The sequence below is a fragment of the Bubalus bubalis genome, chromosome 5, assembly GCF_019923935.1.
Source record: "Bubalus bubalis isolate 160015118507 breed Murrah chromosome 5, NDDB_SH_1, whole genome shotgun sequence".
In the NCBI taxonomy this organism is placed as follows: domain Eukaryota; kingdom Metazoa; phylum Chordata; class Mammalia; order Artiodactyla; family Bovidae; genus Bubalus; species Bubalus bubalis.
The window spans coordinates 127,292,116-127,316,109 of record NC_059161.1 but is presented as its reverse complement, the minus strand read 5'-3'; the positions used below and the strand labels follow the sequence as shown (position 1 = coordinate 127,316,109).

At 54.7% G+C, this 23,994-nt stretch overlaps 1 protein-coding gene across 3 annotated transcripts in view; it reads right to left on the bottom strand.

Annotated features, from left to right (window-relative positions):
* LRP5 (LDL receptor related protein 5) overlaps positions 1-23,994 on the bottom strand; it is a 123,100-nt gene that overhangs the window by 81,629 nt on the left and 17,477 nt on the right. For all 3 annotated transcript variants that reach the window (XM_025286832.3, XM_025286830.3, XM_025286831.3), the window contains exon 2: positions 6,583-6,979. In XM_025286832.3, the coding sequence (XP_025142617.3) occupies positions 6,583-6,979 (397 nt within the window). The remainder of the gene's footprint in view (positions 1-6,582; positions 6,980-23,994) is intronic.

The following is a 23,994-nucleotide window of genomic DNA, read 5'->3' as shown; positions in this document are numbered from 1 at the left end:
GGCAACCCACGCCAGTGTTCTTGCCTGGAAAATCCTATTTTCCAGCCTGGCGGGCTACAGTCTATGGGGTCGCAAGAGTTGAACAGGAAATTAGCGACGGACTAAACCACCCACCACCACAAGATAATACAATGGTGGATATGTGAACTTAAATCTCTGTCAAAAGCCATTAAATGGTCATGGATATGTGGGAACTCTCTGTACACTCCTCCCCCCATGTTTTCTGTGAACCTAAAACTGCTTTAAAAAAAATAAAGTCTGTTGGGACTTCCCAGGCAGTCCAGTGGTTAAGACTCTGCGCTTTCGTCGCAGGGGGCTAAGATTCCACATGCCCTATTTATTTTGGTGTGGCCAAAATAAATAAATTATAAACATCTCAGTTATTCCAAGGTGGGCTATGGGTGATTCTGCTCTGCTTAACCATGATCTCAGGGTCTCAGAACCCACCGCCTCTGTAGAGGCTTCCTTATTTGATGTCCCACCATGAGAGTGGAGATAATATGCATGCATCTCGGGTGACGGGTTCTAACCCCACAGGGCCCAGCTGTCCTAGAGGGGCGCCCGCTCCATGCAGCCCTTCAGTGGAGAGCACAGGGACCCACACCAGCCTGGAGGGCACGCATCTCCTGGGTTCCCGGCCCCTTCGGCTCTGGGGGAGTCACAGGCCACAAAGGGGCAGACCTGTTCTCTGTCCATCAGCGTCTCTCCACAGTGAGGGGACAGGGCCTGGATTCCCCTCAAAAGGCCCCCTCCCACTTGAGGCCCATGAGACTCTCCAGCTGGTGTGGTTGCCCCCACACCCCCTTCTGGGGTGGCACAGAAGAGTCTTGAGCAATCAGCAAACCCCACCACCCTCGGCCTTAGCAGCTGCTTTAGAGACAAAAGATTGGTTTACGCTGGGCAAATGGGCATCAGCCTGGAAGGGGTGGCTCCTAGGAGCCACCTGTCCCGTTGTAGGGGGTTGGCCAGCCAGGGAGGGAGCTCAAGCCCAGATGGGGACCGGAGGGGCTGTGGGACACCAGGAGTGAAAACAGGTGACTTCACGGGCATCCTAGTTCCGTGGACCATGGGCTTCCCTTTCAGCTGCTTCTATTACCAATCAAACTCCTCCCCCACCCCCCAGCACTCATCTCCACATCTTCAGGGGTAAAACCTCACCACAAACCCCACGCTGCCGTCCACCAGGGACCAGCCAAGCCGGCAGGGGCGTGGGGGAGAACAGGTCCAGACTTGCCCTTTGGGGGTCTCTGTCCAGCGGGAGAGAGAAAACGACATGCACGTGGCTGCCATTCCCCCCGAGACGGAGCTCCGAGGACCACCCCCATCTGTGAGGTCAAGCGACCTTGGGTGGGGGGTCATGTCAGAGCTGGTGCTGCTGGGCTGTGACAGATGATGAGAACGAGCTTGCGGGGGCTTCACGTGCAGCGAGGGGCCTGCCGTACCCCGCTGCTGTCGCAAGCTCCCCTGTTCTCCAGCCCCGTGGGGACAGAGAACTCAGAGCGTCTCTCCAAAAAGCCTCTTATGCACGCTCCTTTGCATCTAGCGAGAAGCAATGCAGTTGTTGTTCAGTCGCTCAGTCATGTCCGACTCTTTGCGACCCCATGGACTGCAGCATGCCGGGCTTCCCGGTCCTTCACCATCTCCCTGAGTTTGTCAAACTCCTGTCCACTGAGTCAGTGATGCCATCCAATCATCTCATCCTCTGTCGCCCCTTTGTCTCCTGCCCTCAGTCTTTCTCAGCATCAGGGCAGGGTCGTTTCCAAAAGAGCCGCCTCTTCACATCAGGTGGTCAAAGTATCGGAGCTTCAGCTTCAGCATCAGTCCTTCCAATGAATATTCAGGGTTGATTTCCTTTAGGATGGACTGGTTTGATCGCCTTGTAGTCCAAAGGGACTCTCAAGAGTCTTCTCCAGCACCACAATTCAAAGTGCAGGGAGAGCAGGAATTACTATTCCAGTGGGACAAGTGAGAAGACTGAGGCTCTGAAAGGGTGCGCTGCACCACTCACCGGCTCCAGGAGCACAGCGTGGTTTTCTCGTTGTGGCCAAGGCCTGTCCACCTTGGGACACATGCCCCCTGCCAGCCTGGGGCGGTGGTGAACCTCTCCCGGCCCCTGAGGCTCAAAGGTGCCCTTGGCCAGCTGCAAAGGCTCCCGCAGGCCTGGTGGGGGCATGTTTCCCTCCCTGCGTGTTTCCCACCCCCAGCAGCCTGGAACGAGCCCAGCCTCTGGCCCCCCAGCTGCCCAGAAGGTATCAGGAGAATAAATCTTGGAGCCCTCTACTCGTGCCCTCCCCAAAGGCTCCTCGGAGGCCAGCGGGAAAGGCCGGAAAAAGTGCAGGCTCAGGACCTCCTCGAGGAACATAATTCAAATTCCTTCCCCCGGGTTTCATAACAGAGGCCGGCTGGTTTCCTTAAATGGGGAACTCGTGGGCCACCCCGCTCCCAGAGCCCGGCCGGTGTGGACGTGCTCGTGCAGGGCCTGGACGCTGCCAGAGGCCCCGCCAAGCTCCACGGAAGAGCAGCGACTTCCGAGGCAGAGCACTGCAGCCTGGGCTCGGCGCAGAGGGCAGCGGCCGGTGCGGTTGTGGTTGGGTCTTATTTTAGGGAAGGGCCATTTTGCATTTTAAAGAGGGGGTTGGGTTTCAGCCTGGCTTCAGCTGGAGACCCAGGAGCCACCGCAGCCCCTCGTGGGCTGGTACAGGCATGCGCCCCATCGCCCGCCCCCATGCGGGGTTGATGTCCTCCCAGCCCCAGAGCCTCAGGGCCAGAGGGGCCGCTCTGCCCCCCACAGGGGCACCTGATGCTGGCAGCAGAGGTGCCTGGCCTGGGCACCGCACTGTGCCACTGCCGAAACGGCCCAAGTCCAATCTCCGGTTCTGTGGGCCCTTCTGCCTGTGGGGCTCTTGGTCACATGCACCCTGGGGTGGGCGTTACGACTGAGGACCTTCCTAATGACATCTGGGGGAGTATCCCTTCATCAGAGGAGGGAGCCCAGCTGTGAGGCAGGAAGAGGACACCACAGGAAGACACAGGGAGACGGGAGAGCCTCCCACAGGGCTGGGGCGGCTGGTGGTGATGCCCCCTGCAGCCTCACGTCTGTGGCCGGAGCGGAGAACGAAACCCCCTGTCGCAGGACTCAGCTCAAGCTCACACCAAGGGCCACCACCAGGCCAGTGTTTAGCGAGGCTGGGGTGCTGCCCATGGTCCCTCCACACCAGCCTAGAGTCCTCCTCTGCTGGGCAGCGGTGCTTAAGAAGACAAAGCAGGCATTGCTGACCTTAACCACACCCTAGACAGCCAGCCTAGGATCCCAGTGCAGGGTCTCACCCTGCTAAGGGTGACACTTGGCAGCATCATTTCCCCTGCATCACGCATCAGACGCATTACCGGGGAAGGAGGAGCTTAGGGGGAGAGACTGGGGCCTCAGAAATCCTGCCCAAGGTGTCAACACCAAAGTCAACTCTGCCCCCAGGTGCAGGGGTGTGATCCCAGCAGGACCTGAGGAGAGAATTCAAAGGCAAGATCAGAAAAGATTTCAAATAAGACAAGCCAGAGCCAGAGATGGACCAACTCCTGCGGATGCTACAGGAAATGCCAGCATGGGTGTCAGCATGAAGACTGTTCCCAACTGAGCACCAAGCACTTCTCAAACAAATACCCAAGCACCTCCTAACCAAGCACCCATACCTCTCAACTGAGTACCAAGCACATCCTGACTGAGCACCAAGCATATCCAAAACAAGCACCTCCCAATTGAGAACCTTCCAACCACACCAGACACCTCCCAACTGAGCAACAAGCACTTCTCAACCGAGCACCAAGCACCTCCCAACTGAGCACTGAGCACTTCCAAAATAAGCACCAGCACCTCCCAACTAAGCACTAAGCACTTCCCAATTGAGCACATTCCAACCACACCAGACACCTCCCAACTGAGCACCTTCCAAACAAGCACCAAACACCTCCCAATCAAGTACCAGCACCTCCCAACCAAGATGGCAAAAGGCTGCAAGGAAGAGAAAAAAGAGAAGTCTGTGCACAGATGTGAAGACTACATTTCAGGAGGGTGGGAGGGGCATTTTTAACATAACAACAGTGACCATTTGTTGACGCCACAACCATTCTTGGTGTCCATGACATGGGGCAGGGTCACAACCCTGTACAGATGGGGATGCCGAGGCACAGGGCAGCCCTGCACCGTCCTCCCTTCTTGTCTAAATCCAGATGGTTACAGCTTCAAAACAGACCCCCACTCCTCAAGCCCACTAGCTCTAATCCGTTCAGCCCCACCCACTGGCCCAGTCCTATCTGCCTTCTCTTGCCAGGAGCACAGTAGCAGCTGCTACCGTAGTCCCCAGCTCCACCCTAAAGTTGCCCCTCGCTCCAAGAGCCAGAGAGAGCCCCTTAAGCAGGAGTCAGGCCAGTGCCCCTTCCCTCAAAGCCCGTCCTGCCCACCCCCACACCCACCCTTGCCACAGGCCCAGGGCCCTCACACCAGCTGTGCCCTCTGCCCAGAAACCCTTCCCCCAGGTGTCTCCTGGCCTCATCTCTTCATGTCTCTGTTCAAATGCTACCAAGAGACGCCCCGGGCTCCTGACCGACAGCGGGAAGGCCCCGCCTCCCCTCCCTGTGCCCGCGCCCTGCTGCCCCCTCCCCAGTGGCACACCCCCCAGGGCACTGTGAGGGCCTCGGGGCTGCTCCCCTCAGCCTCTCCCGCTGCTGACGGAGCCCCCCTCTTAGCCAGTGGGACTCAGCCACCCCAGCCACGACGACCCAGAAGACAGTCAATGACCCTCTGTGACCCCTGCGGCCACACTGCGGGATGGGAGAGGCCTGAGGCAAGGGTTGTTTCCCAGGCAACGCAGAGACCCTCCTGGAAGATCAGCCTGGCCCCCCGGTGGCTGGAGCGGTTCAGCCCTCCTCGGAGGGTGAGGGGGCCTAAAGATAAGTCACCGCCTGGCATGCCCCCCACCCAGGATGCTGGGGCGGCCTCGGGAGCAGGGACACCGGGCTTGTCCCCCTGACCTCGACCAGTCAGCTACCAGGACAATAAATCTCACGCACCCACCCCCAATGTGTGTACACACTGACACAGACACACATGTGCTCACAGGTGCACTCAGAGGTACACCCAAATAGGTACAAACACAGATGCTCACACCCTCCAGCCCCACACTTTCCAGCAGTGCATGCACACACACACACACACACACATACACACTCAGCTTTTACACAACCCAGCAGCTCCAGAGGCACCACTCGTTCCTGATATCAAGAGGCAGCCGAGTGTGCCTTCTCAGTCAACATGCGGAGAAACCCATGGAAGGAACTTTACTCGGCCACTCAAGTGCCCCCCGCCCCCTCACCCAGCGTGCTACCCGAGCTACCCAGGCACCCGCCCTCAGCCCTCATTCCACCCGTCCCAGGTGGGCTGAGAGGTCCCTCCCACCCTGGCTGCAGGCAGGGCAGCGAGCACCACCCCCAGGGCAGCGGAGGGCATCAGGACCAGAAACCAGGGTCCTACTGCGTTTCTGTTCAAAAGATGCCCGACAGCCGTTTCTGATGAGCGGACAGCAGAGGAGCCGGCGGACACAGCCGTGCGCTGGGCGTGGCCAGTGGGCGGGCACCAGGCTTGACACCGCCCAGCTAAGGGTGTGTCCTTCCCAGGCGGTGGGAAGACAGGGAAGAGGGCCGTGGGTGACTGAGCCAAGAGCTCCTGCTAGGAAAGCCTGCCACGAGCATGGCCTGGAGGGCAGCTTGCCATCTCCCCTCCATCCCAGCCTTCAACTCTGCGTACGCCCTTAGTTTTCCCGCCACTCACAACACCCCACCTGGAACGGGCTGGGCCCTGAGCCTCTGGGGATCACGTGAGCTCAGCCAGATCACGAAGCTGGCGGGAGCAGAGGGCTTCCAGAAGACACCAGAGCAACAATTCCGCAAGTTCCACATCCGGACAGGGAGTTTCACTTTTTCCACCGTGTTCAGCTGATGCAGTCACAGAGAGGGTGAAAGGTGTGGGCTCTGCCTGGCAGAGCGCCCAGACCCTCTTCCAACACTCACACGTGCACCCGCTCACACACACACACCCACACACCCACTCACACGCGCACCCATTCACATGCGCACCCACTCACACACACACCGAGATGTTTAACAACTCAGATCCACGGCCAATCACATCAGTTGCAGCGAGTTTAGAAAAGAGACACATTCCAGGGTGTTTCAACAAATTCTGCAGGGTGGACTCATTTTAAAACTGTGGGTTTCCTCTGAAAAAGGTACTTGGTCTCAAGTAAATTCAAGAGGGAAATCATGGCCCCACCCACGCCTCCATTAGGAAAAGAAACTGATGCTGGGAAAGGCTGAGGGCAGGAGGAGAAGGGGGCAGCAGAGGATGAGATGGTTGGATGGCATCACCAACTCAATGGACATGAGTTTGAGCAAGCTCTGGGAGATGGTGATGGTCAGGGAGGCCTGGCGTGCTGCAGTTCATGGGGTCACAAAGAGCCAGACACGACTGCGCGACTGAACAACCACCACCATTGCCCCCTCCTCCCCAGGGAGGTGAGGTGCTGGATTTACCCGTGCGCGGGGTCCAAGGCGATGGCCCGCGGCTGGTCAAGGTCCTGCCAGAAGAGGACCTTCCGGGACGTCCCATTGAGGTTGGCCACCTCGATGCGGTTGGTCTCCGAGTCCGTCCAGTACAGCTTCTTGCCGACCCAGTCGCAGGCCAGGCCATCGGGTGACACCAGGCCGGAGATGACCACGTTCTGCACGGCGGCGCCCGTCTGGTTCAGGTAGGTCTGCTTGATGGCCTCCTCACTCACGTCTGTCCAGTACACGGCTCCCTTGGAAAACTGGAAATCCACAGCGGCCGCGTCCTCCAGGCCGCTGACCACGATGGTGGACTCCACCTTGACTCCGCCGGCATCCACCAGCCGCACATCCCGGCGGTTGGCAAACAGGAGGAGCGGCGAGGCTGTGGGACAGAAACAAACCGTGAGGACTCTGGCTGAGCTGCAGGCTGCACAGCCCGGGACGGAGGGCTCTGTGCCCAGACCACCCCAGGGCCCCTACCCGGCCTGTGCCCAAGGCTCGCAGCTCCTGCCTTCCATCCCTGGCCACTGCCGGGAAGCCACCTGGGTGGGCCCAGCACTCGTTCAGAGGCTCTTTCAAGGCAGCTGTAGTTACTGAAATCACCGAGGGCTGCCGTATGTCCCCCCTATGCCCGCCAGGCCCCAGCAGCCCTTCCTGCCACGCCTATCACCTTGCCCACAGATGCCACCACAAGGCCACACTGCCAGGGCGCACACCGGCTCACATCGTGCCCCCCCGCCCCTGCAGGACAGAGGCCACGCAGAGGGCTCCAGGTCAGGACCGCCCACGAGGCTCTTCCACTCCCACCATCGCCATCGCCACATTATGCCACATAGCAACAATCAAACAATGCGATGTTACCACTGTATCCAAGCTAGGCATCCTGACATCCTGCAAGGAGGAGATGGTCCACGGAGAACATCTGTCCCGAATCTCATCCCTCCCTGCTCCGAACAGGTCCAAACAGATAATAAAGAACATGGGTCGTCACGGACCGACAGCTCTCTGCCGGCCACACACAGCACTTGGGGCTGAGTGGGCTCCTCTCTGAGTGCCCTGAGCCCTCGGTACAGAGGCCTGGGTTGTGGGTGATAGCTGGCCCATTTTACAGAAGGGGAAGTTAAGGCTTCGAGAGGAATGAAGTTCAACAGCACACCAGAGGTGCCACGCTCTGGAACACTCATACTCAAGTATGCTGCTTGAGTGCGTATATTTAGTTTACAAAAATGTTAGGTACCTCAATAAAAACGTCTTTTTAATTAAAAATGGAAATTACCATTTTCCTAGCTGCTACAGCATGCCAAGGGGCCCGGTGGACCCTGCACTCCAGGAGGGCTCACCTGCCCGTCTGAAGAACGCCCCTGCCCTGCCCAGGGCCAGCACAGGCAGCTGCTCTATAAATGTGTTTCACCCTCCCTCCCCCTACCCGCTAGCATCCCAGCTTGAAGATGGTCAGTCGCTTCTGCGCTGAGAGGGAAGAAGGAAAAGGATGGGCGGCCCAGAAGGGTCCGGAACCCCACTATCAGCCGGAGGCCCGGGGAGCAGAGAGGCAGTGATACCCACCACAGGAGGCCCGGCCGGCAGTCAGGTGCCCTCCAAGGGTCAGACACCCGCCAGTTGGAGGACAGTGAGTGAGGGGGTGACAGCCCGGATCCGGGAGGATCCAGACCTTCAGAGGAGGAAGAATCGTGAAGGCCAGAAGTGGAAGTGGGCCTTCGAGGTTAGATCTGGAGGCCTATGCGGGGAGGCAGCAAAGCCAATGCCAACCAACCCCCCATAGCACACTCAGGGCAACAGGACCCCCAGGGCACCTGCCCATTCATCGTCACCAGGGTCGTCCCGGCCACTGGAGCACAGGTGACTGGTAATCCCACCCTGCCGGCATTGCTGCATGTGCCCAGGTTCCCGAGATTCCTCGAGGCAAGGTGTCTCACTCATCCCCTCTCATCCGGCCAACGTAGGACCTGCCGGGTGGTTCCTAACCTCCTGGGGGTCACAAAGCTCCCCGATAAGCTGATCCTCTCCCCAGGGACAGACACACACACAGGTACGCACACCAAGGCCTCATGGCCTCCCCCACAACAGGGTGAACCCAGCCCCAGCCTGAGGATGCAGACTCCACATCCTTCTCTAAATTAGCATGTCTGAGGACTTCTCTGGAGGTCCAGTGGCTAAGACTCCACACTCCCAATGTAGAGGGCCAGGGTTCGATCCCTGATCAGGGAACTAGACCCTACATGCCACAACTAAAGATTTTGCATGCCTCAACTAAGACGCAGCACAGCCAAACAAACAAATGAACACTAAAAATGCATACATGCATGCATGTTAAGTCACTTCTGTCATGTCTGACTCTTTGTGACTCCATGGACTGTAGCCCTCCAGGCTCCCCTGTCCATGGGATTCTCCAGGCAAGAATACTGGAGTGGGTTGCCATGCTCTCCTCCAGGGGATCGTCCCGACCTAGGAATCAAACCCGTGTCTCATGTCTCCTGCATTGGCAGGTGGGTTCTTTACCGCTAGAGCCACCTGGGAAGCTCTGAACACTGAAAATACACAAATTAGCATCTCCGGGCGACAACGCGAGGGACTATATCAGAAGAAGGTAAGCTCCCCGATGCCACAGGTATTCAAGTGGACATTGGTGACCACAGATAAGGGACGAAACTCACCTGACATCCGCATCAAGAGGTGGACGGCCCACACACGGGGAGTCTCAGACAGGAGATTTTCCAGCCCCGAGGGGAAGCTCTTTGGAGGGATAGACCCAGGAGGCGAGTCACCAGCCCCAACTGTCGGCCAGAAACCCAGTAAGTAAAGCGTTACCCGAGGCAAAAGCCCCAGAGCGGGACAGGGAGCCGGAGCTGGGGAGAGATGGGGAGGAAGCTGCCCCGGGGAACAGAGAATCCTAGTTGCGCTGCTGTTTCTCCCCAAACTGGAAAGACCACATTTTCACCACCATTTACACGCTGGGCTGTTCAGGTGCACCTTTTAAAGGCTGCAGATGAGGTTAGGGGGTGGGGGGGGGGTGGGCATTCAATTTTCCGTGCCTTCCCAAACGGAGACTGGGGCGGGGAGCCACTTTGGAGGGCCAGGGGCCAGCAGGCTCTTTCCAGGAGGACCAGCTCCTGCCTCGAAGATGGTTGGAGACCACCACACACTCAATTCCTAAGTCTGCTTCCCTTGTGGCTCAGCTGGTAAAGAATCCACCTGCAGTGCGGGAGACCTGGGTTCGATCCCTGGGTTGGAAAGATGCCCTGGAGAAGGGAAAGGCTACCCACTCCAGTATTCTGGCCTGGAGAATCCCATGGACTCTGTAGTCAGTCCATGGCGTTGCAAAGAATCGGATATGACTGAGCAACTTTCACTCACTCACTCACTCACTCACTCTCCGGGTCAGCTGGGGAACTCACAGCAATGGGGGTCTCTGTGAGGGGGCCGCCTGCCCGCCCGCCAGCAGCACCTACCCGCCCAGGGCCCCTCCTAGGGCCTGGGAAGCCCTGGATGATGCGGCCCCAAGCTTAGCAGGGGCTCCGGCTCGTCACGGAAATGTGGCTTCCAGGGTGGGGGCCCTCCTGCCCCACGGGAGGGAAAGGCTGAGGCCTGGGCAGGATCAGAGCACCCAGGCGAGGGGCTGGGGTCCAGACAGGCAGTCCTAGGAAGGGATGTGCTGGGCTGAGACCGGAACCAAGCCGGCCAGCAGGCTGGCGTCAGAGGGTCATAAAGCCCATGCCAGCCTGTCTGAGACACACAACAGAACCAAGAACCCACCCTCGTGCCTTGTCTTACAGGGGGGAAAAGACAACCAGCATGGAAGGTGAGCTGAAGTCAGGTGTGGTTTGGAGAAACAGGGCCGAGTGAAGGGTCTGGAGTGGGCGCTGCCGTTTCACGTAAGATGGTCAGCGTGGCCTCACTGAGCAAGTGACCCCTGGACAAAGACTTGAAGCGGGAGAGAGGCAGAGGGAAGGCATCCCGGCAGAGGGAATGGCTGGTGCAAAGGCCCTGGGGTGAGGCCTGGGGGAGACGGCACATCACTACGCGCTCCTGCCCAGGTGACGTGCCCACAGGCCTAGGACCCGGCAGGTCCAAGTCCCAGGCGCATGTGCCCCAGGTGAGACTGCGGCTCTTAGAAGGGTGCCCTGACCTGCCCCAGGCCACTCCGGGATGCTCGCTTACCAAGTGGCCCAAGCTTCTGGAGCAGTGAGGGGAAACAAGGAGCGTGAGGAGGGAGAGGAGGGGAGGGCAGACAGGCTGAGAGCCAAGCCTCCGGCCTGGCCATGCTTGGGCCACCAGGGCTCCCTCGGGGTCGGTGGAGAAACAGACGCGGCCACCTGACGGCCACAGAGGCAGGAACAGCCCTTTCAGGAAATGCCTCGTCTGCTGGTATTTAGGACCACAACCATTTCAACGCTCTCCCCAGGGATCAGCCTCGCAGGACCTTATACCAGGGAACACCTGAAGGAAGGAAAACGTCCTAGACACAATATTTGCTGCAGTCTTCCTCGTAAGAAAAAAATAAACAAATACAAAAGCTCCAACGTCGGGTACCTAGACTGTTCTCTCAGCAGAAAGTTGTGTCTGTTAAAGCAGTAAGACAATGACCACAGTGACACCAGAAAATGTGTAAGAAATGTCAAGTAACACACACACACAACTATAAGCCCTGGTTTGTACTTGAACTGCAGGTATGAGAAGGCGCTAGGTGGGAACCAAGGCTGAACTAGAGACTGGATAATGGACACAACTTAGCCACTGAGCACAGTGAAAGATGCTTCTTTTGACTTACCGGATAATTGTGTTTAAATGGTTGGTTTATTATTATTATTTTTTTAATGTAGCCATTTATTTGGCTGCGCTGGGTCTTGGTTGCAGCATGTGAGATCCAGTTCCCCGACCAGGGATGGAACCTGGGCCCCCTGCCTGGGGAGCACAGAGTCTTAGCCACTGGACCACCAGGGAAGTCCTTATGTCTTTAGATGTTTTAACCCCAGGTTCCACGTATGTTGCTATGGCATTCTCTGTGCAAGCATATATATATTTTCAGGACCGTGTATCACAAGGACACATAGCCCAGGGCAGCTCTCTGAGTGAGAGACCTGGAGCCAGCTCAAGGGAACGGCTGCAACCTGGGCCTCTCTGAGCTCAACGTTCTGTGAAATGTGGGTCATGAGTGTACCCCCACGTCGGAGACTGTGAGGCTTCAACAGAACGATTCACACAAACCCTCAGCCCAGCAACAGCACGTTTTAGGCACTCAATAAATACCGTCCAGGGACTTCCCTGGTGGTCCAGTGGTGAAGACTCTGTACTTCCAGTGCAAGGGGCGCAGGTTCAATCCCTGGTCAGGGAACTAAAATTCCACCTGGCAATGTGGCATAGTAACCAAGGACATTTTTTAAAAAATACATATATATACACCAGTCAGGGCAGCGCTAGTAGCTGTAGTTAAATGTTTCATTCATCCAGTCCTGCTACAAAGGAAAGTACTTAGACTCAGGGAGCCTGGTTCAAACCTCAGCCTGACCTCCGGCTGGGAGACTTGGGGCCAGATGTTTCATCTCCGCTCTGAGCCTGTTTCCTCATCCATCTAGCAGGAAACAGTAACTACTTTAAAAAGGCCCTACTGGCCCCTGTTGCTGTGATGCAGAGCCTCCCAGCGAGTCCTCAAAGGCTACCCCCTCCCCGAGCTACCACGTGACCAAGCAATCCCACTCCTAGCTCTGTGCCCAAAAGACTGAAGTTAGAGGGTGATGACGAACACTTGTGCACTCAGGCTTCTTTGGTGGCTCAGTGGTAAAGAATCCAGTTACTCATTCAGGAGACACGGGGTTCGATCCCTGGTCTGGGAAGATCCCACGTGCCACAGAGGGACTAAGCCCGTGTACCACAGCTACTGAGCCCGCTCTCTAGAGTCCGGGCCGACAACTCTGTGCGCCCTACGGCCTGTGTGCTCCGCAACAAGAGAATCCACCACGATGAGAAGCCCGCGCACAACTGGAGAGTCACCCCTGCTCCCTGTAACTAGAGAAAAGCCCGTGCTGCAACAAAGCCAAAAGGAAATGAATAAATAAAATTATTTAAAAAGATACTTGTACATGCATGTTCATAGAAGCAAGACTCGTAATTGCCCAAATGTCCATCCACAGACAAATGGATAAACCAAGTGTGCTCTGTCCACACAATGAAATATCATTTGGCCATACAAGGGCGTGGAGGACAGACCCAGGGCACAGCACGGAGGAGCCCTGAAAACATCATGCTCCGAGAAGCAGACAGACACGAAAGGCCACACAGCATAGGGGTCTGGTCACGCGAAAGGTCCCAAATAGGCAAATCCATACAGACAGACAAGAGAGTAGATCAGTGGTGGCCAGGGGCTGGGGGACGGGGCAATGAGGCGAAATCACTTAATGGCTCCAAGTTTTCCTGTGAGAGTGATGGAATGTTCTAGAACTAGACGGTGGCAGCTGCAACATTGCAAATGCACTCTGTGCATGCTAAGTCGCTCAGTCGTGTCCGACCCTTTGCGACCCCATGGACTCTGGCCCTCCAGGCTCCTCTGTCCATGGAACTCTCCAGGCGAGAACACTGGAGTGGGTTGCCTTGCCAACCTCCAGGGGATCTTTCCCAACCCAGGGATCAAACCTGCATTTCCTGCCTCTCCTGCATGGCAGGTAGATTCTTTACCGCTGAGCCAGCGGGGAAGCCCATGAATGCAATAAATGCCACTGAATTATTCACTTTAAAATGGTTAATTTTAGGGACTTCCCTGTTGGTCCAGTGGTTAAGAATCTACTTTCCAATTCAGGGGATGCGGGTTTGATCCCTGGTTGGGGAGGATCCCACACGCCGCAGGGAAACTAAGGCCCCCACGCCACAAGAAAGATCCCGTGTGCCACAAGTAAGACTCTACGAAGCCTAAAATAATAATGGAATAATACATTTTTAATAATAATAAATACGCTTTAAAAAAATGGTTAATTTTACATTGCATGAATTTCACCTTTATATATATATATATATATATATATATATTTTTTTTTTTTTTTTTTTTCTTTTTTTGCCACACCATGCAGCATGTGGGATCTTAGTTCTCAGACCAGGGATCAAACCCATGCTCCTGCAAGGAAGCAGAGTCTTAACCACTGGACCACCAGGGTAGTCTATTTTTTTTTAATAAATAAATTTTAGAGGCACTGCTGCACGCCAAGTCCACTGAATTCCCCCCGTGACAGCCGTCTTTGGGCCTGGCTTCCCAGTTGGCTTTTTCAGGCAAGGACAAGCCCCTCCGTGACCTTGAATTCACACAGCCCCTCCTTGGCACAGCCCTCGGGACACCCACAAAGTCTCAGGGGTTCTCCCCGGCTCCCTGCCTGGGGACGGAGAGCAGACCACTCCCACCTATTTCTAGGGTGGGTCTCGGGCCGTTCCCAGCACCCTTGGCCCATAAGTGTCAGAAAAAGGCCACTATCTCCCCTCCCGGCCTGGGTACTGGGACCCATGGTTAACGTGCAGTCCCCACCACAGAGGAATCGGGAGTCTGAGAAGCCAGCGCCAACAATCCCATTTTAACCCACGTCAAGTAAGCAGAGCCAGTATTTATATATAGAATTCATAGCAGATGTCTGGGCTTCCATTCCGATAGCCTCTGTTTTACACTGTTCACATGGTTACACTAAACACAGCCCGACTCACGGTAACCGAATCCTCCGCTACGACACCAAAATAAGCAACGTCTCAGTACATGCCTTATTGATATTCACCAAGCATTACATTGCTCGCTGGAGCAGCCTGGAACCTGGACGCAACCTACGGATTTCTCAGTCAGGAACGGTCCTTCGTCCCACACCAGCCCCACGAAGAAGGCCAAGAAATGGAAGACAACGTGGGGCCGTGTTCAGGGCACTCACAGAGCAGTGGGGCAGGACACACATTTTACACACACACACACACACACACACATGCACATGTGCGGATAAACAGCCACCAAGCAGGAAGAAAAGGCAGATGAGTAACATGGACAGGCGCTGTCTGGAGCCTGGAGGTGAACAAGCTGCCACGTGAACCTGGCAGGCTTCCTGGAGGAGAAAAGAGCTGGCTGTGGGGGCCCCGGTGGGCTTCCTGGAGGAGGGAGACTGGAACCTTATTCAGTATGCCGACACCCAACCCTAAGATGCAGCAAGGCGCTCAAGGGAATGAATCCTATCCACAACAGCTTTCCTGACACCTCATGGCTCTGGGTGCCTTCCAGCTTGGGCTTCTCAGACTGGGTACTGGCCCCTCTTCCTTTGACCCCGCCACCCCCGGCTGCCACGGAGATGGTCCCTCCCAATGCACGTCCCTCAGGATGTCCCGGCTGCCCCAGGCCCACCACCAGCTCCCCAAGTCCCATAAGATCCCTCTGGGGTTCCTCATGGTATCGTTTTTTAAAAGTGTTTACAATGTGAAAACCTGGTTTTACTCGTTTATTGAATTACGGTGGGGGATGGACGGAGGTGACGGTTGGACAACAATGTGAATGGACATCACGCTACCAAACCAGACACGTCAAAATGGTCCAAGGTGGTAAATTTTAAGGCATATGTATTTTAACAGAATTCAAAATAGTAACACAAATATAAATAAAACCTGATGTCTAGTGATACTATCAAATATTATAAGCTACAAAAAAAATAAAAAAGAATGACTCAGGGGCTTCTCTGGAGGCTCGGTGGTAAAGAATTGGCTGCCCATACAGGAGACACAGGTTCAATCCCTGATCTGGGAAGATCCCACGTGACACAGAGCAACTAAGGCCGTGGGTCACAACTCCTGAGCTTGAGCTCTGAAGCCTGGGAGCCGCTTCAGAACTACTCAAAAGCAGTCTGGATCCTTGAGCCCCCGCAACGAGAAGTCTGCACACCACAGCCCAAGAAAAGCCCTCGCAGCGACAGAGACCCAGCGCGGCCAAAAGTAAATAAATAAATAAAATTATTATTACTAGTATTTTTTTAAAAAAGAATAAGAATGATTCAGAATTACAGCTACAGACTTCATCCAGGGTTTTTTATTTCAAATGCTGGCTGGACATCATTAAGGCATGTCCACTACATACAATATTGGGTTGGCCTAAGAGTTCATTAGGGTTTCCATACCACCTTTCTTTTTGGCCAACCCAATATTTATTAGTTAATTGATTGAAGCCAGGGTAGACTCATCTATTCCTATTTCATCAAACGGGTTAAGATGAAATATCCCCACTCACTCTGACGTTCAAGTGTTTCCCAGGTTTGGACAGCGAGAGTCCCCTCACACTGTCCCATGTATCTTCTTGGCATGTCCCCACATCATCCCTTGAGGGTTTCTTTACTTTCTTTCTAGAACAATAGTATGCTCCAGGCTCAAGTGAATTTCTCCCTGCTCTAGCCTAAGAATTGGCCCTTTCTCAATGAGCTCCGGCTTCTCTAAGTGGAAAGTGATCCCTAGGAGCCAAGAGCTGGGCACTGGGGACGCTCACTGCTCCTGGGTCTTCTCATCAGGCAGTGCTGGGAAACATTCACACAGTCCAACCATTTTCCTTGTTCACAGATGCTGCCTGGAGAGTCGCCCGCTGGACCAGATTTACATATAATCCCATCAATGCTTGGGAGCTTTGTGGTCATTCCTGGACATGCACAGAAAGGTGAAAAAACGGAGTCACCCCTCCGCGAGCCCCTAGACGAGGTGGCACAGGCTAGCCCCAGGTTCCTGCCTCAACTCACACTGTAAATGAGCATCCTCTCCACTCGATGCCACGCCGTTTGCATTTCTGTGCTTTTTGTGCGTGATTTCACTGTTGAATTTCACTGTTGGGCTCCCCTAGTGGTTCAGACAGTAAAGAATCTGCCTGCAATGCAGGAGACCCAGGTTTGATTCCTGGGTCGGGAAGATTCCCCTGGAGAAGACAATGGCAACCCATTCCAGTGTTCTTGCCTGGATAATCCCATGGACAGAGGGGCCTGGTGGGCTACAGTCCATGGGATCAAAAAGAGTTGGACGTGATTGAGTGACTAACACTCAGTGTTGACAATGGCCCCAGGCACAGGGCTGTAGGGCTGTCAGAAGGCAGGGTGGCTGGCGGTGTGGTGCTGGCACAGAGAAAACAGGGGGTTAGGGAAGCTTCCAGTGCTACTGGTCATGGTCAGTGAGACTCAAACCACATGCATGCAAGCTCAGTCGCTTCAGTCGTGTCCGACTCTTTGTGATCCTATAGTCTGTAGCCTGACAGGCTCCTCTGTCCATGGGATTCTCCAGGCAAGAATATTGGAGTGGGTTGCCATGCCCTTCTCCAGGGGATCTTCCCAACCCAGGGATTGAACCTCCATCTCTTGTGTCTCCTGCATTGGCAGGTGGGTTCTTTACCACCAGCGCCACCTGGGCATGAAACAATAATTCACATTAAGTCAGGTGTTCAATGGCTCACAAAGTTGTGTACTGATCAGCAGAGGAACATGAGACCCAAGGCTCTGGGAAACCCAAGCCTGTGTCTCCTCCAGGACCACCAGTTCAGAATTTGCATCATTCGGTGTTTCAGTAGCTTTATAAAATAGAACGACTGTGAACAACGAAAATCTGTGTGTATGTGTGTTGTTTAGTCGCTCAGTCATGTCTGACTCTTTGCAACCCCATGAACTTACAGCCCACCAGGCTCCTCTGTCCATGGGATTCTCCAGGCAAGAATATGGTGTGGGTTGCCGTGCTCTCCTCCGGGGATCTTCCCGTGTATACACATGTACATTCGCACACACATCATAGTCTCCATTTCTGCGTGTGTCTGTTTACGTGGTAAAAATCCACGAGTTCACAGCTCTTCTTGCAATGTTATTAAACATTTCCTCAGGGTACTTTCTTTTTTTATTTTTATTGTTTTCTTTAAAATAAGGTACGAACATTCATTGATTTTTTTTTTTTTAATAAATTTATCTTTGGCCGTGCCACACAGCATGCAGGATATTAGTTCCCTGACCAGGGATCAAACCCTGCCCCCTGCAGTGGAAGTGCCGAGTCTTAAGCACTGGGCCGCCAGGGAGGTCCCACCTCAAAGTGCTTCCTAACCTTCCCTCCTTCTTCGATGTTAGTTAGTACCCTCTCCAAAGTGGAAACATGGCTTTTTTGATTGTCAACATATACACTTACCAGCTCAGTATCACCACCTCCAACCACTCCCATAGCCCTTGCTGGCCTTCCCCTCCACGCCTCTGCCCCCAGGTCATGTCACCTCCGGCCCTCTACTTGGCACCCCACAACCACCACCTGTCCTCAGATGCCAGGCACCAACATTTCTGCTCGGGGAAGGGAAAGGCAGGGAATCCTGCTGAGTCTATAGCTCACTGTGGGGGGAAATGGTGTTTCTACGATATTGTCTTCCTAGCCATAAACATTTATTTAGGTCTTCTTTTGGTGTCTCTGTAAAATTTTATTATTTCTTGTGCATACAATTTTGCACATTATTTCTTAGATACAGTTCCAGGTGCTTCAAATAAAATTCAAAGCATTAAAAAAAAAAAAGAAATTAGCATGACTGTAACAGAGAGAGATTGCCAAATTCCCATGAATCTTACGATAAAACATGAAACTTCAAAGATGCTTTGGTTGGGGTGTGAACAAAGCCTCCCCCAGCCCCCAGACAGAAAAGTTCTATTTACCCCTCTAAGAGGAACTGGGTGAAAAGTGCTGATCCAGCTACAATGAAGGGGACCAAGGAGAAACCTGTGGGGTCCCCCAAACTGCCAGTGAACGAGCCTCCCTGGCTCTGAGCACAGGAAAACTCCATCCCTTGTCTCCATGTGTGATATAAGAACCACAGAATGAGGCTCAGAGACCTTAAAATGGGCTGGAAATAGTCATTCCTGAACCATTGACAGCATCTCCGCAAAATCACAAACACCTCGGCTTCTCCTGGAACTTTCCTAATTAAGGGAGAAGAAATACTATTCATAAAAATCCAAGCTCACTTCTCTGCGGGCAGTCTCTCGAAGCCCAGAGCCCCCCTACCCCAGGTTTCTGACCGGACCCTCGTTTCCCAGGGGGCCCTCACCACCTGTGTGGCTCTCTCGGAGGGGGGCGGGAACAGAAGCCAGGGACCCTCATGGAGCCTCAGGGACCATAATCCCAGCCACAGATTCCTACGTTTTATCCCGGTCTTCGATCCAACTGAGACAGGCTCGACTCGGGGACACTATCCTGCAGTTGTCTAAATATTCTAAAGGAGAGACCTGACATTTACGACAATAATAAAATCTTAGGTTTCCTTTAACTGAACAGATGTTCTGTGCCTTTTATGGAAAGCTCGGCAAACTGAAACTTGCAGGCTTGAAAGTGGAATCTTTGATAACATCTCTGAATGCTGGGGAATGAGTCTCCTCCCCGCCTTCCACCTCAGCTGATTATCATAGACCCTCCCTTCATAAGAAAAGTCCACACCCCCCATCCATCCACCCTCCCACCCACCCATCTCTGGACCCACTGAGCCAAGAACAGCCCCGAATTTCTCTCTTCATTCTCCACCCTGGTCTCAGGCCCCCAGGCTCCCTTGCACAGACTCCACCCCTACCCTCTCCACCCCCATGCCTTTCGCGGTTCCCACCCCCATCAAACCCTCCCTGGCTGCCACACCTGGCCCAGGCTAACGCGTGTCCTCCCTGAGCCCGCCCAGTTGGCCCTGCCACCCCCCCCCCCCCCCCGAGCGTGTTGTCTGCCTCATCAGGCGGGGCCCACACCCCACTCCCCGGGGGCAGGGATGCGGTGCCACCCACAGGGCCCCATGCAGAGCAAGGCCGGCTGCCAATGGGGCTGCTGTCCACCCTTCCCATTTCAGGCGCTGTCAGGATAATGATCAATTGACTACACTTGTGAGTTGCTGACATTTGCGTACAAATAATGAAGAAATACACGCGGGCGTGCATGCTCAGTCGTGACTCTTTGAGACCCAGAGTTTGCTTCGAATCCGCAGCAGACGAAGAAGCCAAGGCAGGCAGAAGACTGGAAGCCACTCTGAAGGACAGCCTGCCTGTTCCCGAGTCCAGGCTGCTTGGGTTATCAAGGGTGTTCAGAGCAGAGCACACAAGAGTTTGGCTCCTAGTGTCCGGTGCTTGGGTGAAGGCTGGGAGGCAGTTCAAGGAATCTTCCGGAACACTGGAGGTTCTACGCTTGATCCAGGCAAACGGGTGAGCTGTGGACGTTCACTCATCAAGCTGCGTTCCCGAGTCCGTGCATACCACCGGGTGCGGGACCAAGGCCACCCGCTTCTGACCTCTTCCCTGTCCTTGCTTGCACGTAGTCACACCCTGCTCCCCACAATCACTCCCACCTTCACCCCCACGGCCTGGTTTCCAGTGCCTCCCTGCCTGCCCCCCTCACCGTGTGCTCCCCACCCAGACCCACAGCCAGGCCCGGGCTCTCAACACACCCTCTCCCCGCCAGCTCAGTCACCCCCATTTCTGCTGTTCCCAGCCCCCATCCCAGTCTAATTTCCCCACACACACTGGGCCCTGTGGGTAGGTGGTAATTAACCCTGGGTCCCGGCAAGCTTCCCGAGCAGGGACCACATTTCAAAGGTCAGGGAAGCAGGCGAACAGGAAACGGTCAGAGGCAGGTTTGGGGGGCGGAGCAGGAAAGAAGAAATCAGTTGCAAAAGATAAAAAGGAAATGAGGTGGTTGGTGTCAGACACCTTGGAGGACAAAGAAACCAAGGATGTGGGCTCCCAGTCTTCAAGAAACAGGGAGATGGGCTGGGGGGGACCCCGCCCTGCTGTCTCCCACATGGGGGGCCATCGCCCTGACAAGGGACCACTACAGCCCTGGGACAGCGGGAGGGCACGCAGGCCGTGCCAAGGACAGAACTGAACCTCTGTTTCGTAAAGAGCCTGGGCTTGGAAGGTTCTGGAAGGCCCGGGGGACAAACAAAGGGCCAGGCCTTGACCCAGGCCCGCTGCCTGCAGAGGGACTCCTGGATGTCCGTCAAGGCAGCCCATCACCCCCAAGGGCCCCTTTGAGGGTCGGGACCCTGAGCCAAGTGACTTGGAACCCTTCCAGGAATGATCGTGTGGCCCCAATTCCCACCCAGCCCAGGATCACTCCCAGGGATGACATCAGCTTGTCCTCAAGTCCCGCACCTTGCGGTGATGACCACGAGTGCTCAGCCCCCAGCCCAACACCCACGGGGGCAGGAGGCAGGGGAGTGCCACACCACGGGAGTGAGGGGCAGGGGGTGCCGCAGACCCCAGCAGGCTGGGCAGAGGAAGAAGCACCTGCTGTGGGCTCCCCACCCCCTACCTTTGCCCCATTTACCCTCAGGGCCCCCTGCTGAGACAGGAGCGATCTTATCTACAGCTTTAAAAAATAGATTTCCTTTTATTTGATTATTTGGCTGCGCCAGGTCTTAGCTGCTGCATACAGGGTCTTCAATCTTCACTGCGGCACCAGCGATCTTTAGTTGCGGCCTGTGGGATCTAGTTCCCTGACCAGGGCTCGAACCTGGGACCCCTGCACTGGGAGCACAGAGCCTTAGCCATTGGACCACCGGGGAAGTCCCCCCATAATTACATTTTAATTGGGCAAATATATTCCACCACAGAGGCTGGGCAGGTGCTGACAGGCTGGTGGGGGGTGCGGGGGTGCTGGAAGCAGAGCCGGGGGAAGGAAACATGCAGATGGGGCTCACCACGGGCACCTCTGTCCCTCCCTGCCTCCTGCGCCCACACACACCCCCACACCACACACAGACACAGACACACACCACACACACATACCACACAGACACACACACACAGACACACATACAGACACACACAGACACACACACACAGACACACATACAGACACACACACCACACAGACACACACACACATACCACACAGACACACACCACACACACACACAGACACACACACACACACCACACACAGACACAGAGACACACACACAGACACACACCACACAGACATACACACAGAGACACACACAGACACATACCACACATACATACGCCACACTCAGACACACACACAGACACACACACCACACACACGCAGACACCACACACAGACACACACACACACCACACACACACCCACCACACATACACACACACACACCACACACACCCACCACACACAGACATATACACACAGAGACACAGACACACACACACACCACACACACCCACCACACACAGACATATACACACAGAGACACACACACACACACCACACACACACCACACAGACACCCCCACACCACACACACACCACCCCACACACACCCTACACACAGCCCCCCCACACACACACCCCACATACACACACCCAAACACATCCCCCCCAGCCACCCCCCCATACCCACACACCCCCACATACACACCCCCCACATACACCCAAACACATCCCCCCTACGCACACGCCCCCCACACACACACAAACACATCCCCCCACAGCCACCCCCACATACACACACCCCACACACACACACCACACACACACACACACACACACAGCCCCACACCCACACACACAAACCCGCACACTCACCCACACACGCACTCCCCTCTGGAAGCCCTAATTTAGCAGCTGTAGAAGGTTACCCAGTCAGTGATACCAAGGACAAGTTTTTAGGGGATATGACATTTGATTTATGTCTGCCAATGTGCGTTTTCACTAATTAGAAGGTTTAGGGCAGAACAGGAAAAATATGTATTTCAGAGTCCCAGTTTGACTTGCCAGAAACCAGCCCATTACTAACATTCTTATTTTCGACAAAATATAGCATTCTGATTACATACCATTTTGGTTCCTCGGCTCCGGGCCTGCCAGGCTCCCGGAAGTGGCCCAAGGTCACGGCAAAGATGGGAGACACAGGTCCTTGGATGGGGACGGACTCTGCCCATTCTGGGGGAAGGCAAGCCCATGGCTTTCGCCCAAAGTCCCAAGGCCCCAACCTGAACGCATCAGGAGGCCCCCTGGTTTGTACAGAAAGTGAGGCTCCCCCCAGAGAGGGATTCCCAGGGCAGTGCCCGCTGCACGCCTCAGTTTCCTTGCCTGGTAAATGAGGACAGGGAGGTCTGGGCAGAGGACTCAGCACCACACTTACTTAAATGCACTGGGGGCTTTTCAGCCGATTCCTTTTAGATGGAAAGAAAATACTTTTGCAGTTCAAATAGCAATTAAGAGGCAGGCACTGGGGTACCATCTGTCAGCCGGGTGTAGTGCCTGCCTGACCCTGAGAGTTCCTAAGCTCTCTCTTCTCCTCAGCTTCCTTGCCCGTAGGATGGGGTCGGATGGTACCCAGCCACCTGAGAGGCCGAAGGATTCAATGAGTCAATCAGTGAACATCTCTTAGAACCTGCCTGGTCCGCTGTAAATGTGCATAAATGTGAGCTATTTTTATCTATTATGTCTAGAGATCTCTATCTTTGGTGTTTTAAGGCAGGATGCAGTGGTCAAAAAAATAAAGATTTTCATTAAATGCACACTTCAAATAAAGTGATCCCATAGAGATTGCTCTTAATGGAGACCAGTATCTGACCAGCCCTAAGTGCAAGTTTTCAGGGTCTCTTAGCTGTCCTTGGAAATCAATCAAGGAAGCACTTCTAAGGGTACTGTGTGTGTGTGCATATGTGTGTGTGTGCGCATCACAGCTCCCATACACCCCGTGTGTCAAGTAACGAAGTGACTGGGCTCTGGTTATGCCCACCTCGTTCTACCTGGCTCTCCAGCAAACTCTGCATCTGCACTGTGTCTGGAGATCTGCCCTCGGCGTGGGGCCGGTATTTGATGCAATAAAGACAAAAAATAAGAGGAAAGGGGCCAGATCAACTCCTGGTAACAGAGACAGTACCGAGCCCCAGGTCCACAAATGCTATGCAGACCCAAGAATTTAGCACAAGGCCACGCAGCAAACTCAAGGACTGGGGACGAAGGTGCAGCCTGCAGTGCCTCTAAGTCACAGCCCTCAGATCACCCCCACGGGCAAGCAGACCACCAGGCCCTCGACAGGCAGCCAGGGCCTCTCACCAGGTTGGCACGGACTGGTCGTTTCCACCGAGGTGGGGGAAGGTGGGACGGTCCCACCTCCCCCCATGCCCACTGGCAAGGAAGGCGGCCTGTTCCCCGTGTGGTTACAGAGACCTCATTGTTCTGCCCCGCAGAGAGGAAACCGGAGAGCTGAGCTCAGAATGCATTTTGGAATTGGCAGAGAAGAACATCTGGGAAAGGAAACTCACTTCAGAAACAAACATACCTTTGTACCAGCTTTTCTTCTCTTTAAGTGTTGCAGAAAAAAAATAATAATAATAATGATGTGCCAAATTGACCATCACTCTACAAAATCTCCTTTTTATGGGGCAAAATATGGAGGTTCTGTTTTCCAATGCTCCTGAAAAA